Here is a 17,948-nt window from a genome sequence, read left to right as displayed (position 1 = left end):
TCCTTCTCATCTTCACCGTCTAACTTCCCCTACTTACTTCAGTCCTCAAGTAAAGGTCCACCTTGTCCAAGGAGAAGCCTTTCCAGAGCCTCCTTAATGCTAGTGTGTTCCCTCTGTTGATTATCTCCAACTTATCCTGTCTATAGCTTATTAGCACAGAGTTGGTTTTCGCATCGTTTCCCCCATTAGACTGGGATCCCTTGAGATCAGGGACTGTCATTTGCCTTCCTTTGTTTCCCCAGCACTTTGTATGCTTAGCACCATACCTGGCACAGAATAGGCACTTAAGCCTAAGTCTATCATAAATGTTTAAAGCAGATAACTTAGTTGTTTCTTCTTAGGAATAAAGCATTTTAATTCTTATGAGTCTAAAACCACTTATGTGGAATTATATACATCACACTAATGAATTTTATATCTATTTATGTCCAAGTAATAACAAAAATAACAAACACATGTATCATGATGTCTTCATCACTGATGAGAGTTGAAGGCAAGGGGCGGGGTGCTGAAATTTAAACTATTCCCTGTGGGGATTTTAATATTTGTCCATAATGCTTTTTTGAGAGTATAATGTTTGTCTTAATATCATGTTTAGTGTTAGATAATTAGAATGACAAGACTTTTAGCCCTTACTAGACAGTGTAACACCTGACTACTTTGGACCTACAGAGCCATTATAAAAATCAAACCTCAGCTTCTCTTTGGCTAAGCATACTGCTGCTAACCTGAGACATGGCAGTTTTAATTGCTATATAATATGTTACAGTGACACAAGCATTTTATTAAGAGAATTTTTTAAATTGGTATTATTATTCTTCAGAAGATGCTTCCATACTGAAGCAGATATCATGCTGAGAAAATGTTGCCTGATCTACAACCTAAATTTACCATTTTCTTAATTTCTTTGCATTAGTCTTGGTTGTGTAAACAATTTTACATCCTTTCCCCTTTGTATCTGATTACCTAGACTGCTTTATTTCCTCACTTTCCACTCTTTTCCAAGACTTATTTGCCTGATATATTCATAACAAGTACAATAGTGCCAATAAAAATCAAGTAGATTGGGGCAGCTAGGGGGCTCAGCCCAGGATTCAGGAGGACCTAAGTTCAAATCTGGCCTCAGACACTTGACACTTACTAGCTGTGTGACCCTGGGCAAGTCACTTAACCTTCATTGCCCTACCAAAAAAAAAAAATCAAGTAGATCGTATTTCTATTTTTCAGAGGTTCTTGAACTCTTTCTGCAAATGATTGACATTACCTAAGAACCTAATTGATGATATGCCACCAGAAAATACAGTTTATATTCTTCTCACACCAATAATCAGGACAGTTTTATTCTTTGGATTTTTACTTGGATCCACAGATAATTATTTTTTGTTTGTCACTCATTTTATTTTGATACTGAGTCTTCTCCACATTGTATAGTAAGAGAAATACTTTCCTTCTAGAGAAGAATTTTGGTACACAGTAGAAGTCGTTCAATTAAACCGAATACTAGTTAGAACACCACGTTCCATGCTGAAAATAGTAGACGCCTGATCTCAGATTGAGCTCTTGTAAGTATCTACTCCTGTAGCATTAAGTTGTTTTCAATAGCGTCTGACTGTTTGTGACCCCATTTGGGGTTTTCTTGGCAGAGACACTGTAGTGGTTTGCCATTTCCTCCTCCAGTTCATTTAAAGATGAGGAAACTGAGGCAGACAGAGTTAAGTAACTCACCCAGGGTCACAAAGTTAGGAAGTATCTGAGGTCATATTTGAACTCAGGAAAATGAGTCTTCCTTACTCCAGGCCATCACTCCATCCACTGGGCCACCTAAGTACTCCCTTGAACTTGTTTATCTCTTCTTTTTCAACTTGCTTCACCCACATTCCACACCATTTGTAGTTTAAGATCCTACTTACTAAGTCAGTACTAAAAACTAACTTAAAACACAAAGCAAAGGTTTCGACTACATTGTTCACTCCCTAAATTCTGTATATTTATCTTGTATACTTTCCCTAGGTTATAGAAATTAATTAGATGGTAGTGGACACTACAAGGAATAAAAGTAAATAAAACAGTGAATAGTATCAAGAAAAGACTATGTCACTTATTCTACATAATTATGCTACTAAAATCTTGAAAGTAGGATTTGTAATAATTTTACATGATGAAATCATTTTATTAAGACCTTATGTAGGGGCAGCTAGGTGGCGCAGTGGATAGAGCACCAGCCTATCCACTGGCACTCAGGAGGACCTGAGTTCAAATGTGGCCTCAGACACTTGACACTTACTAGCTGTGTGACCCTGGGCAAGTCACTTAACCCTAATTGCCTCACCAAAAAACAAAAACAAAAAAGACCTTATGTAGCTTAGTTTGGTATAAATACCTTGTAGGAATTGGCAGCATTTTCATTGTCCCTGGTGTTTGCTAGAGGACTAACTTTTTAAGTGAGGGGTGGTAGCTGGATGGTTTATTGGAAGACATTTTGTTGTGTTTCTGTTTTGTTTTGTTTTGTTTTGTTTTTTATTTTTTGGTTTTGGCCTATACTTGAGATTTTACTTTTTCCAGAGGAAATAGAAAGCTGGAGTTTATCCTATTAGGAAACCAGAAGAGCCTGAATAATTAAAATCAAAAGATAATCCCCCAAATCCCCTTGAGTACAGAGTTTAAGGCCCCTCCCAATGAAATCTGTCCATAATTGGCTAATTCTCATCATCTCCCCATCACCCCTCCCCTTTTTCCTTCCTTCTGTTCCCTGCTTTCAAGCTGTTAAATGGCCCCAGTGACAGCAGTTGAGGAAGGGGTAGAAAAAGTTTAAGGAGTCTAAATAATCCACATACTGAATTATTGGCCCCTACAAGATTTAAATTTCTTGGGCCATAAACCCCTTTCTGAGGTTTAGAATTTTTAAAACAATTGAGTGATTCACTGATTCTGCAGGCATAGTTTCTGCCATGAGCATTTTTGATTCAGCTGTGTGGACTAGAAGGATTGTGCTTCTGACAGGGACTGCCAGTTGGTAAGTTTGGAGAGCTCTGAATGACATCGTTTCCTTTTCCACTGAGAGTCAAGCACAGAATGGCCTTTTAATGCCCTTGTCTGCTAGACTGTACAGTCTTATAAGCTGAAGAGCAGAGTGTGGCAGGGGCAGCTGTGGAAGATAAGAGAGGAGATGATCAGAATGTGAATGCTATTCCATTTCCAGGAGTCTTCCCCCACCCAAACAGGAAGCAGCCAGTGGGGGCAGCCGTGAGCTTCTAGGCTATATTCCTTGGCATGCAAAGAGCTCACAGCCAGTGTGAAACTTCATTTTAAATCTTCAGATCTAGCTAGCATCTATGATGTACTGACCTTTGTTGTAAAAAAGCAAAACCAAAAAAGTATCTTTCTGGAATTAGCAAATAAAATAAACTGTTGATACGAGGTTGCCCTTCTTGTGACTTTCATGCCACTTTCTTGGTTTAGAACTAAGGGCTATATTCACCATATCTATGTTGTCTACCTTTATTATTTGCAGCTACCTGTATAAATCCAAGGATTTAAGGGGATGTTTACTATGTGCCTCTGCCCATTTCGGCAAATTCTTCTTATGGCTCAGTTCAGATGCAGGTGGCAGAGATGTGATATTGGGAGGCCTCCCCAGGTTCCACAACCGAATCTGTGGAATCCCCTGGCAGCAGCTGTTATGTGAACTAACTAAATTATACAGATGGCTGCAGCACAGAAAGAATGTGGTGCAAGTGTGCCGGAAAAATACCAGCTGAATGTGTACTTGCTCCAGAGCGCCTAAATCATTCCATCTACATGTGGAGTGTGGTGATTGTTCTATCGAGAGAGGCAAAAGGAGGGAATGGTATTTTTTCACAGTTATCAAGATAAATTGAACCACCTGTACTGTCCATACTACTGTTTTGGCATGCGCTGTAGATGGAGGGGTTTGGGGAATGTTAGAGCAAAGCTCTGAGTTACTTCCTTTTTGCTCAGTGGGAATTAATGACTGATTTATTATTTTGACACTATAGCTAACAAAAATCATTTAAGCGATTTGAGTCCTTTCAGCAGTGTGATGTGTTGCTGGATTGTCCAGGCTTGTATTTTTTATTAAACAAGAAGCCAGTCTGGAAGATAAGAGGACCAGAGTAGGTCAAGATTTGCATAGGAAGACCATAGAAAAGCTAGGTAAGACAGAAAAAGGGTTAGAATAAAAGAGAGCTAATTTTTAAAAATTATTTTTCATCTAGGGAGCGAAGTATGTTTAAAATAAAAAGATTTTAAGGATGAAGGGGCCACAGAAGCCATCTAGTTCAGCCTCCTCATTTTAGGTATTGGGAACATGAAAGCCAAAGAAATTAAGTGATTTGCCCAAGTTCACACAGGCAGGAGTATCAGCAGTAAGATTTGAACCCAAGTCCACAGACTCCAGAACCAGTGCCCTTCACTTGTATCCCACTGTCTCCTCTATATTGACTGACTGCTGACTAATTGTTGGAGGAAAGTCCTAGACCTATTTGCATCAAAGCAGCCTTCCTACCTGAAAGACAAGTAAAGGAAATGAGTTGAGAATGATTTTTATCCTCTGTAATATTGTTAAGTACTGGACATTATTTATATGTGAGGCTGACCCCAACTATCCAGAATCCCCCTCAGGAGGTATGCTGAGTGTTGAACTCCCAGTGGTGCCAGCAAAAAAGGAAGCTAGACAAGCATCCATCCATGTAGAGCAACCATTGTGGTTCAATTCCTATGAAGAAATAGTTAATTAGAGGCAGCTGGGTGGCGCAGTGGATAGAGCACCAGCCCTGAAGTCAGGAAGACCTGAGTTCAAATCCAGCCTCAGACACTTAACACTTACTAGCTGTGTGACCCTGGGCAAGTCACTTAACCCTAATTGCCTTACTAAAAAAAAGAAAAGAAAAGGAATAGTTAATTAACTAATAAATGTATTACTTAATTTGGTTGAATGAATAGGTAAATGAATAGATACATACACACACTACAGTCTTCTAAATGACTATATATCACAGCATTATATTAGCAGTGACTATTTGTAATGTAAATGTCTTTTCTTGTTTATTTAAAAAGGAATATCCTATCTTGCAGAGTACACATTCTAGGTTTTGTCCATCCCACACAGGCATTTTCCTTTTGGATGGTTTATATAACAAGCCTAGGGATTGACATTTTCTCTCTGATCACTGGCTTAGCACTAATGTCTGGCTGGTAAAGTCCAGGTTATGAATGGCTGAACTCTAAAGACTCTTTAAAGGGAAAAAATACTCAGTCTACTCTGCCTTCCAGGCTACTTGTTAATTCATCAGAAATGTGGAGTAGCGATAAGTAAAGAATAGAGCTGGACTGATCTTTGGGACTACTGTAAGTAACACCAAGGGGTGTAGAACTTACATTTTAGATCATAATGTGGGGGAGGGGGGGGGCCTTGAGGGTTAAGTGACTTGCCCAGGGTGACACAGCTAGTAAGTGTCAAGTGTCTGAGACCGAATTTGAACTCAGGTCCTCCTGAATCCAGGGCCAGTGCTTTATTCATTGTGCTACCAGCCGCCCCCCATAATGCTATATTTTAATATAAGGTCAAGGTATCTGAAAAAAAAAAACCATGTTTCATTCAGGCCCCCATCCTTTCTACTCCTTTCTACTTCCCACTTGAGTCTCAATTGCCATAGCCATGTAGATTGGCATTCAAAATAATATCTTGGTTTTTTATTTTTTTCTTTTCTTTTGGTTCTAACAGAATGACAGATTTGAGCAGCAAAATCTCTCACAACAATAGAGTTGAAGATTAATAATCCTTTGTGCCATTTGAAAACTGGAGTACAGGCTTCTAGGCAATATCAATCATATGTTTCCAGCTTTAGTGGCTCCTGAGATACTACATTGCACATCACATTCTTCATGCCAGTTTTGGCACACAGAGCAGAAACTCCTGTCTTCTCCCTCTCCTATATTATTGTTTCCATTTCTTTCCCTGGTAAAGGAGGATCCTTCTCAAGTTTTCTGTTTGGAGTCCTCATTTATTCACACTCTTTGGTTTCTGGGTTTCAACCTTATATCCAGATCAGTGTATCTTTGCTTGAAATATGTGTGGCAAGTTCATGGATCCTTTAGGTCACAGAATTTACCATGGTGAGGTTATAGATTTTTTGAAGGTAAATTCTGTGAGTTCTGAAGTAATAGATGACATTTATGAGTATGAGTTTCTGGGTTTGGGTTTGTTTTTTCAAAATACATTATATTTAGTTTTCTGAGGAACCTAGACTTTCCTCCAGAGTTCTAATGCTTAGAGATACAGGGATTTAGAGACTTTTATGTATATAAAATATCACTTTTCATTCTGAAAATCAGCTAATACTTTATCAACAAGAAACTCATTCAGCTTAAGGGTTTCTTCCATCCTTTTTTGTTTCTTGTCTTTGTATCTGCAGTACCTAGCACAGTGCCTCATGTATGTACCTTATGTACATACATAGTAAATACTTGTCGAATTGAATTTCTAGTCACTCAGAAATCTTAAATTAAGGTTCATTATTTCCTTATTTTTAATGTTCTTTTCTCAAGCCCTATTAGCCTAACATATTTAGAATGTAAGGGACCTTAGAAATCAAAGAGAACAACCTCTTCATCTTACAAATAAGAAAACTGAGGCCCAGAGAAGTTAAAGATTCTGTCCAAGTTCACACTGGTAGTATCAGAGATGGGATTTTATCTAACTTCAAATCCAGTATTTTTTCCACTGTAACAGAATCCCTTTATTTTGCTTTTGCCTGTAATCCTCAGTCCTATTCTCAGTTCCCCAAAGTCAGTCCTTTTCAAAAAGTTAAATCCCTGATGCTGAATATTATTGTGACAGAAAGATTTTTAAGATTGTCTATAGGAAAAGGCAGATTCTTTCTCCTTTCACTTCTCTGCAGAAACCAAACAAAAACATAATATCAACTCATAGGATCAAAAATAACAAAGATGCATAGCCATTAAGATTTTCCATACAATGAAGAGAGAAACTTTCCTTAAGTACTGAGATATTAGGCAGATTTACTTTTTTTATAGACCAAAACTGTTTTTTTTAAAGATCCTTAACATTTCTAGAGAAACTCACTCATTTAATTTTCCACTGTATTCCTTCTACTACAAAATTCTTTTTGATTCATTTGTCTGTTTTCTATCCTTTTCTTTTTAAATAATATTTCTTTTTTGTCAGTTGCATGTAAAATTTTTTAACATTTATTTTTTTAAATTTTGAGTTCCAAATTCTTTCCCTTCCTCCCTCCCCTCCCTAATCCCTAAGATGGTAAGCAGTTTGATATAACTTATACATGTACAGTCATGTAAAACATTTCCATATAATCACATTGTTAAAAAAAACACAGGAAAGCCCCCATGGGAGGGGAAAACATTTTAAAAAGTAAAGTGAAAAGTAGTATGTTTTGATCTGCATTCAGATTATATCAGTTCTTACTCTGGAGGTGGATAGTATTTTTCATCATGAACCTTTTGGAATTGTCTTGGATCATTGTATTACTGAGAATAGTTAAGTCAATCACAGTTCTTTATCATATTGCTGTTAATATGTATAACGTTCCTGAGGCGGCTTGGTGGCGCAGTGGATAAAGCACCGGCCCTGGATTCAGGAGTACCTGAGTTCAAATCCGGCCTCAGACACTTGACACTTACCAGCTGTGTGACCCTGGGCAAGTCACTTAACCCCATTACCCCACAAAAAAAAAAAAAAAGTATAATGTTCCCCTGTTTCTGTTCACTTTGCATCAGTTTATGTAAGTCTTTCCAGGTTTTTCTCAAATCCTCCTGCTTGCCATCTTATATCACAATATGTATATACCATCACAATCATATACTACAACTTGTTCAGCCATTACCCAGTTGATGGACATCCTCTCAGCTTCTAATTCTTTGCCACCACAAAAAGAGCTGCTTCAAACACACACACACACACACACACACACACACACACACACACACACACCCGCCGCCACCACCACCACCATCTTAAAAAAAAGTCTTTTAGGAATACAGACCTAGCAGTGGTATTTCTGGGTCATAGGGTATGCACAGTTTTATAGCCCTTTGGACATCATTCTAGATGCTCTCCAGAATGGTTGAATCTTTTCACAACTCCAACAGTGCATTAGTGTCCCAATTTTCCCACTTCCCACCCAACATTTATCATTTTCCTTTTCTGTCATATTAACCAATCTGATAAGCATGAGATGGTACCTCAGAGTAATTTTAAATTTTATTTCTCTACTCAGTAATGATTTAGAGCATTTTTTCATTTGACTATAGGTAGTTTTAATTTCTTCTTCTGAAAATTGCCTGTTCATATCCTTTGACCATTTATCAATTGGGGAATGACTTATATTCTTACAAATTTGACTCAGTTCTGTATATATTTGAAATGAGGCCTTTATCAGAGATACTTGCTGTAAACATTTTCCCCCAGCTTTCTGCTTTCTTTCTGATCTTGGCTGCATTATTTTTGTTTGTGCAAAAACCCTTTTAAATTTAATGTAATTAAAATTATTCTTTTTACATCTTAAAATGTTCCTTATCTCTTGTTTGGTCATAAATTCTTCCTTTATTCATAGATCTGATAACTAAACTATTCTATGGTCCCCTCATTTGCTCATGGTATCTGTCACCTTTTCTGACTAAATCATATCTTGGTAAACAGTGTGAGATGTTGGTCTAAACCTAGTTTCTGCCACAGTTTTCCAGTTTTCCTAGTAGTTTTGTTAAATGAGTTCTTGTCCCAGAAGCTGGGGTTTTGGGGTTTATCTAACACTAGATTACTATGGTCACTTACTATTGTGTATTGTATGCCTAATCTATTCCACTGATCTACCATTTCTCAGTACCAGGTTGTTTTGATGATTACTGCTGTGTAATATTGTTTAAGATCTGATTTGGCTAGGCATTTGTATATTTTCGTAGAAATCTATTGAATTAACTGGGGGGAAATAGTCATTTTAAAGATAAAACTTTTTTTTAATTCTCAGAATCTTGGGGGGCTAGTAAAATATGCAAATATTGAAATCTTAGCAATTTAATTTTATTCCTTCAAATATGTTTTGTATTAGTTTCAAATATTTTGTTGCATAATAAAACTAATTAATCTTAGTCCTACATAAGGATTTGTTAACATTAGCATACAACAGTTGCAGGAATTATTTCTGCTCTTATTTTTTAAACCTCCCCTTTCTCATGATATGAGAAATATTATATATTTTTTCAAACCAAATCCTCACTCTTCCATTTCTTTTTCTATAAGGAAATGCAAATTATAATACTCTCCCTCAAAAATATACCTATTAATTGGAAAATTAACTGAATGTAAGAGCAATTTCCAGACCAGTTCCTCTCTTGGCCTTTTATAACCTGCTTATTAGGAACTTCACTTGTATCCTACAACCATAAGCAGTATAGCCTGCCTCCAGCTCAGAATCACACCAAAGGCATGATCCCAGAAAGAATTTTTATGAATTCTTCATAAAACTATTCTCATAGGATACTTTTGACCATATCTATAATTGGAGATTGTGCAGCTGGAGATCCCCAGTGTTTGTCCGTTTGCTAATGCAATACTAAGCTAAACAAATGAGCTGCCATGTCTCTTCAGTCTTATCTCAGAAGATCATTTTTACTGTATCCCTTCTCTGTGATAGGATCACAACCATTCAGGCTTCTTCATCCTGGGCAAGGTTTATTTACATTCTTCCATATATCCTCCACAAAGGATCCACCCTACTTAGCTAAAAGCTTTCCTGTAGGTCTTTTTTGCTTTTTGTGGATACCAGTTGGAGACTTTAAGCTGCCCATCTGTATTGCATATAGCCTTCTTGTGCCATCATGCATCTCTTCATGGTCCTTTGAATCACCTTAATTGTGATTCTTTGGAAATTGTGTTTTTCAAATTAATTCAAAAAGCTTTTATTGAGTGTCTGCTCTTTATCAGACACTGTGTTAAGAGCTGGGGATATACAAAGACAAAACTGAAATAGTCCCTGTCCTCAGGTAACTTACATTCTGCTAGGGTGGGGGCAGGAACATTGTATACCCTGCTAACTAAATAGAAAACATATGCAAAATACAAAGTAATCGAAGATTCACAAGAAAGCATTACCCAGAGAACATTTGTTTTCCGAAAATGAGTTTTTGTACCAGGGAACAATTTGGGGTCACAAAGTCTTGTGCAATTTCTCAAATTCATTATAGCCTGTCTTCTTTCTATTTAGTTCTCATCTCAATTCATTCCTCTGTGAGACCTGTCACATATGTCTTTATCTCCCTGTGTATCTGTCTAGATTATATTTATATCTGTCTGTCTATCTATATTATACCTCCTGTTTCTCCCTCAGGATGCTTCATATAGGCTGCATTGTTTTGTCTACCTTGTTGATGGTTGCTAGTTGGTGGTAATGGTGTGCCAGGGCTTTTCTTTACAGTCTTTGCTTTCCTAGACGGTGACTTTGGGGACTGGATTTTTGAAGCAAGGCTAGTGGTCTGAGTGCAATAATTTCCCAAGACTCTTTGGATTATCTGCCCATTTGTCATTTGTTGACATTCCTAGGTACTATAAATATACCTTTGTCAATGACCAACAAGTTGACCTTTCAGAATTAGACTATATGCAAACTGAAAATCATTGAATTATAGAATTTTAGAGTTGGAAGAGACCTTAGCAGTCATCTAGCCCAACCTTTACCTGAAAAGGAATTCCCTCCATAACATATCCAGTAAGTAGACATTTAGCTTCTATATGAAGATCTCCAGTAAGGGGTAAACTACTACCTCTTGAAGAAACCAGTTTCAATTTGGGGTAGCTTTAAATGGTTAGGAAGCTTTATTGATAATTTCATGATAGAGGTCTTTCTACCTAGTTATTTACATGTTGTTTCCCCTCTTAGAAAGTAGGCTCCTTGAGGACAAGAAGCCTTTTTTGGTTAGCTTTTTGCCTTTTTAAAAAAGTATCCTCGGGGACAGCTAGGTGGCACAGTAGATAAAGCACCGGCCCTGGATTCAGGAGGACCTGAGTTCAAATGTGGCCTCAAACGCTTGACACTTACTAGCTGTGTGAGCCTGGGCAAGTCACTTAACCCTCATTGCCCTGCAGAAAACAAAACAACAACAACAACAAAAACCTTCATGGCTTAGCACAGCGTCTAGCACAGAGTAATAATCAATGCTTTAAAAATGCTTGTTGACTGATAAAATCAGAAAACAAAAGAAAAGTGAAACTACATATATGGATTGCATATAAATTTTTCTTGGACAAAAAGGGGCAGGTGTGTGTATGAGGGGTTTGGTTCTTGACAATTTCATTCTGTTCAAAGGCATCTGGAAATAGCATTTCATAGGATACTTTTAAGATCATCAGATCATAAATTTTAGACCTTAAAGGATTTGGAGATCATCTACCCCAACTCCCTTATTTTACAGATAAAGAAACTAAGGTCCAAGAAGTTCTGGTGACTTGCCCAAAGTTACACAAGTTATAAGTGACAGAGCTGAGCATGAACCCAGGCTTGCCAACTCTAAGTGCAGTATTCTCTTATCAAGAAGTAACTTTGCCCTCTACTTGTTCAAGACCCACAACCTCTCCACTTTGTCAGTCCTTATGATGAGAATAGGAAAAAAGCCACTGTGAAATCATTTCATATGCACTGAAGATGTTCTATCATAGAGAATGAAGATTTGCAGAAATCCTGTAAAGAGCTAGACAATATCCTCTAAATAAAATCATCCCACACTTCGTGATGTCTCTGTTCATAATGGAAGATGGTGAAAAGTATGATGTGGAAATTTAGATTTGAGAAATGAAAGAATCCAAACATTGTAAATATGGCTTAGAAGTCTCATGTCTTTTAATTATTAATACCTTTTTTTAAGAAGAGAGAAGGCATTGAACTTCTGACAAGCAGGAAGTATCATAATTTATAATTAAAAGTACAGAGGCAGCTAGGTAGCACAGTGGATAAAGCACTGGCCTTGGATTCAGGAGGACCTGAGTTCAAATCCAGCCTCAGACATTTGACATTAGCTGTGTGACCCTGGGAAAGTCACTTAACCCTCATTGCCCTAAAAAAAAAAAGTACAAATTATTTTTATAGCAAAATAGCACTCACATCTTTTGTTTTCATAGAGTTGAGTCGTGTAGTGATTTAAGTTAGCCATCTTATCCTCTTCACACAAGAAACTCAAGTGTTTGCTTCTGGAAAACAAGAATCTTTGTTATTCCAGTTGTCTTTCAATTTGGTAATAAAAGTGTACTTGAACCTGGTAAAACACTTCACAAATATAATGTTCATTTAGAATTTAGGCCATCATTTAAGATAGTGATCATTTTAACCTGACTTTGAAGTAATATTTTGAATCCCACAATTCCTTTTACAAAATAACCCAACATAACTTCACAGATACTTTGTAGCTATTAGTAGAGAAGAAGTTGTAGCTGGAAATTTCCTTATAAGATAACAAATATTTTCTATTTCATCATACAGCTTAAAATTCTTTTGTTATTCTTTAAATAAATAAATTTCTACTTGCTGCCCTAACAACAGGGCCAACAGTCATTTCCACTAACATACTTTTAGTTTGATGATAACATCACTGATAATGAACCCTGAACCAGAGGAAAATACCTGGATTGGGGAACATAGTATATGACTCTTGGAAAGAGATTGCCATTGAGTATTATTTGTGTATATCCTTAACTGTTCATGGGCAGTGGGCAAATAACAAATATTGGCAATTATAGATCCCTATCCCAGGTATACAGCATTCCATCCATTTTCCTAGATTATTGTGTATCTGATGTTTATCTTGAGTGTCTCATTTTGACCATAGCAAAGACCTAGTTTCTCTTCTGGCTTCTCTAGGCTTGTTATCTGGGTAAGGTCATTTGATAAAATCTTATCCTGGAGACCAATCTTAAACTATTTCTGGTGTTTCCAGAATTCCATACCCTAATTTAGATTACAAGACTTTGACATTTGACTTTGGTTATTTTAATTCAAGCTCATTCAAAATACATGAGTTAAATTTTGTTTTGTATTAGAATTTCTACAGCAGAAATATTAGGTAGTCACTTGATTTAGGACAAAGACAGAAGATTAAAGGGACTTTAAATCACATATGTATTTGGTAACTGAAGTTTAGAAGCTGGAGACTACTGAGGCATTAAATTCTGAATATGAATTACTACCATTTTTAATCTTTATGTTGTTCCTGGACTCCATTCCCCGTTATCTACATTAAATGTCATATTATGATTATAAAGGCAAGAGGACATGAATTAGGAACTTTTTTTTCCTAGGGCAGAGCAAGTAACACTGGGTAACTTGCATTTAGATAAGATAGTTGTTCTGTTTAGAATATAAGCCCCTTGAGGACAGGAACTGGCTTTTTTTTCTATTTGTATTTTTATCTGTAGCACTTAGCACAGTACTCCTCACCTTGTAAGCATGTAATAAATACTGACTGACTGACTTAAGTCTTCCATTCTCTTGTAACAAGCAAAAAAAAAATAGAGGGTAATGTCTTCTGTTTCCTTAGATTGAAGACACCTTTGAGTCTCAGTAAAACCAGTTCCCTCCCTGTGTGTTCCCAAGGGTTCCAACCTCTCATAAATGGAAGGTTCCTGGGAACTTGCATAATTAAACCTTTTGAAATTTGAAATTAAACCTTTTTGAAATTCAGCCTTCACTGGAGAACCCAAGACAGCCTAGAGTTGTCAAAAGGAAAAGCAAAGGCAGGGTTGAAAACAGACCATTGCACAAGGGTTTCCTGCCTGCAGCATCATCCTCATCAGAAATGGCCAATCTGTTGCATATCTGCCTTCCTCAGCACTGTTTAAGTTTTAATTATCTTCCAACTGGCTGAGCTAGTGTAGAGGGCCTTAGAGAGAACAAAGAATGTCTGTTATATTTTTCCAGCAGTGTCCCTCTACAGTCTTGGTAAAGCCAACTGCCAGCAATGCTGTTATTATCAGTTTAGATCTGAGGCTAGCTATACATTTGAGAACCGATGTTGGAAAATAAAAAAGGAAAGGAAAATAAAATCTTAAGCTTTAGCTTTTATTCAGAAATACTTATATGGAAGGAAATGTATGTTATCTGCTTTCATTGTTTAGGTCAGATCCAGAATGATTTTTTTCAAGGCAAGAGAAAGAAATAAATGCCTCAAAACCTTTGATAGTTTCCATCTCTGAACTGCCACATTATATATTTGGAGTATTCCAAACCAGAGAATCATCATTGATTTGGTTCCATCAGTTAGTATTGCACTTTGAACTTTAGTAGAGAAAAAGGACCCTGACAGTTGGGGAGGGGAATGGGGTAGAGAGACAGGGGAAGGGTACTGCCTTAGTCAATCTTTCCATGATATTTTTGTAAACTATACAGCAAGCTTATGGGGACATAGAGATTATTACAGAACTGGAGTAATTAAACTTGTTAAGGGTGTTATATTTAACAAGCTAATCAAGAAGTGTGATCTACAGTAGTAAATTGCTAATTTGACCTCAGGATTATGCATTGGAGATGACATATTCTACAATTATGCAGCACTTTTAAAAATCTAATGATGTCCCAGAGTGCTTTACCAGCTATATATCTGTTATTTGTGTTTACCATAATCAGCTTTAGGCTTTTAAAGTAAGTCATTTTGGCAAATATTTTCCTTTTTAACCGATGTTTTCCATTCCCAGGTTAGCTGGTTATTGTCAAGGAAAAAAATTGACCCATCTTTTCAACATGGAAAGTCTGGTTCAGTAATGTATGAAAAAAACTAGAGTTAGCATTGGGGAGAGGAATGTCAACACAGGAGTATTTTAATTTTACTCAGAAGAATAAATTTGTCTGTTCATTAAACTGAGAGGGCACTTCTAGGCCCTGTAACTTGATCCTTTCATGTAAACGTTAGACATAGAAGTCATTCTCCTGTGGTAGAGACCTAAAACCCAGAAAATTTCCATGTGGGAAACCAATCCTCAAATAACTTTATACAAAGAGTCTCTACTTGGTTCATCCAGCATTGATAGGAAAGTGCTCTGATCTAACTCCACCAAACCCTTCCCCGGACTATGTATAGGTTGCTGAGAGTGGCACTTCCACACTCTGTCACTGCCACATGCAGTTGAAAATTTGATGATGGTCGAGTTGCTGTGGGTTGAGGGAAATTTACAAAATTAGATTCTGACCGAGGTGCCAAGTTTAACACCCCTTCCCTTCCAGAAAGCTGCTAACAGGCTTGTCACAGCCAATAATAGTTGAAATCCTGCACTGCTTAGACCTTTCAAAACTTTGTAAAATGAAACCCCCAGACCCAGTTAAATCAGCATAGGTGCTTTGTATCCTCCTTGAAGGCAACAGTACCGATTAAGGCTGACCTGCTTACCCAAAAGGGTCTGGTCAGACAGCCGGCTCCAGCAGCTACTTTTGACTCTCGATGGAAAGAGGGGTGTCTCCCTGCTGTGTGCATTAGCCGTCAAAGCAGCATGTCTATGAAACAGCATTTATATTGGTTCTGAAGATGAGTGATCAGCTCATGTCAAGGAGCAGATGGCTAAATGAGGTATACAGGGATTACCCCAAGATTCAGGCTAGAAATGAGAGGTGGGGTAGAGGAAAGAGGGAGTGAAATAGCCTATAGTATAAAAACACAGAATAGGTCTACTTAGAGCTTTAAAAAAAATCAGCATTTCTATTATAAATTTAACTTGGAGTAATGAAAAAAGAGAAAATCACTGAATTAGTGAAAAGTATTAACTTAGAAGTAAAATTTTATCAGCTAAGTGGAAGGTTGTTTTATATAGCAGAGGATTTTACAAACATTTTATCAATTCTTTCATCCTTCATTGAAATCTGTTCCTTTAATATGCACTTTGTGGATACTAGATGATTTGGGAGAAAATTATCAATCAAGTTATTTTCCCTCAATTTTTAAAAATTCCAGTGAGACTTGTGTGCTGTACTCCATGTAGGGTTATGTAGTACTCAGAAGAGTAAATTTGTCTGTTCATTAACCTGTGAACTGTCTTGTCCCTTTGGAAAGTGAAGGGAGTAGGCTGATCCAAGGTTAATGCTTGTTTGTCAAAGGTGAAGCCTCCAGAGTCATACAGAGTCATAGGTGAAGAGGCCACTATGTTCAAGAGCTGCTCAATGAGACTGTGCAGGTGCCAGTTCTGTGCAGCAGAGAGGGAAATCCAAAGAGAAGAATGGATATTGCAAAGCCTAGACTAGCTTTGATAGCCATTTCTTGTAGTCAGGAAAGAGTTTCAGCAGGAATGAAGCTGGTGTCTGATGTGAGTATAAGAAATTAATTTAGCAATAAAGATTTAAAAACAAAATTAACAGACAAGGAAATGGGTGGTTAGTTTGAGGCTTTTAGGTTTAATTTTGCTTTTCTTTTACATAAGAAAGAAAACAACAGTGATCTGTTGTTTTTTCCCAGTTAGTAAAATATTCTATTATGTTTGAAAATACTGATTGGGGGGAGAGGTGTATGTTTATGTCTATGTTTATTGGAGAATTGGAGGCATGCTTGCCACAAGTGGAGTGAAGACATTTTTTATAATTTTCAACTCCAAATGTTTTCTAGATATGTAATTTTATTTAGCATTCCACGGTTGAATTAAACAGGAACTTTTGGTTTTCTAGGTACATCAAATTCAAGTTCTACATAATTCTTAGAAAAATGTCATTTCTTTAATTTGTTGTAATTCTTTTTAGTTCATTTGGATCCAAGTCCTTTGAAAGCATATATGAAGTCTGAAATGAATTACATGGTCTCCTTTACTCTCTTTCCCTTGTGCATAGTTGTTTGCTGATATATATATAGTTGTTTGCTGATTATATATATGTACACATACATACACCAAGATATCTTATTCAGTCATCGTTACATTGGTAGTAATAACTCATCATTGTAAACATATTTCTTTTTCTTGCTTTTCCTTCAGGTATGTTCGAATAGTTGGGACACACAACACAGTTAACAAAGTTTTCCACCTTGTCGCTTTTGAATGTATGTTTACAAACAAAACCTTTACTCTTGAGAAGGGTCTGATAGGTAAGTAGTGCACCTACGTTTTTCTTATTTAAATGTTTATTTCTTTTGAATATATAAAATGTTGTTTCAACTCTTCCTAACCTACCTTTTTAGTAAGCTTTGAAGTAGTACCCAGACACTCAAAAAGGAAATTTCTCTAGTCAATTCTGTTGTTATACGATGAAGGGCATGGGAGTTTAGTAGTATTAGTAGTTATAATAATAATTCTTACAATTATTCCTGTTAAACTTTTACAACAAAGAAATTCCTATATTACACTAGCAAATGAGGGTTTAATTTACTGATTTATCATTTCTCTATATATTTGCTGTGATTAGAGTACTATGATACATAGTGAAATCCTTTATGATGGATTTTAATTGATTTCATTATAAATAAAGTTAAGAAGGAAATTTTTTTGTAGACTTAATTAAATTATTCTTCTCTTCTCAAGCTATTCAAGACATAATACAATAAAATTTAAAGATTGAGTGGGCTGCTACCTGCCTCATTAAGGTTTGGGAGTTCTACACAATCCATATTGGTCTTTGTAATTCCAGAGGTATCTTTTCCCATCCAAACTGGTCCCTCTCTAACTCCGTACCCTGTACTCATCATCTTAACACCAGATTACCATTAGGACTCCAAATGTGCTGCTTTTTGGTTGACCCCTTTGAAAATAACCCATCCATTTTTACTATTTAAGACCTGCAGTGGTTTAGAGTTAGGTGCTTCAGATAGTCCAAGCCAAGAGCAGGACTTACTTCCCAAATATTTGTCAGTACCTAAATTTGGGCCATTGATTCTTGTTGAAAAGTAATATTTTAAAAGCTGGAAAATAGAAATATGAGTGTGATTTGCAACTATTTGAAATC

At 36.7% G+C, this 17,948-nt stretch overlaps 1 protein-coding gene across 1 annotated transcript in view; it reads left to right on the top strand.

The window, feature by feature from the left end:
- BTBD9 (BTB domain containing 9) overlaps nucleotides 1-17,948 on the top strand; it is a 413,203-nt gene that overhangs the window by 213,747 nt on the left and 181,508 nt on the right. Inside the window, 1 exon segment of the mRNA XM_044001629.1 lies at nucleotides 16,985-17,094. Within this exon segment, the coding sequence (XP_043857564.1) occupies nucleotides 16,985-17,094 (110 nt within the window).

Source organism: Dromiciops gliroides, chromosome 4 (genome assembly GCF_019393635.1).
Source record: "Dromiciops gliroides isolate mDroGli1 chromosome 4, mDroGli1.pri, whole genome shotgun sequence".
NCBI lineage: Eukaryota > Metazoa > Chordata > Mammalia > Microbiotheria > Microbiotheriidae > Dromiciops > Dromiciops gliroides.
Note: the sequence above shows the minus strand (reverse complement) of the source record. Positions and strands in the feature narration are given on the sequence as shown.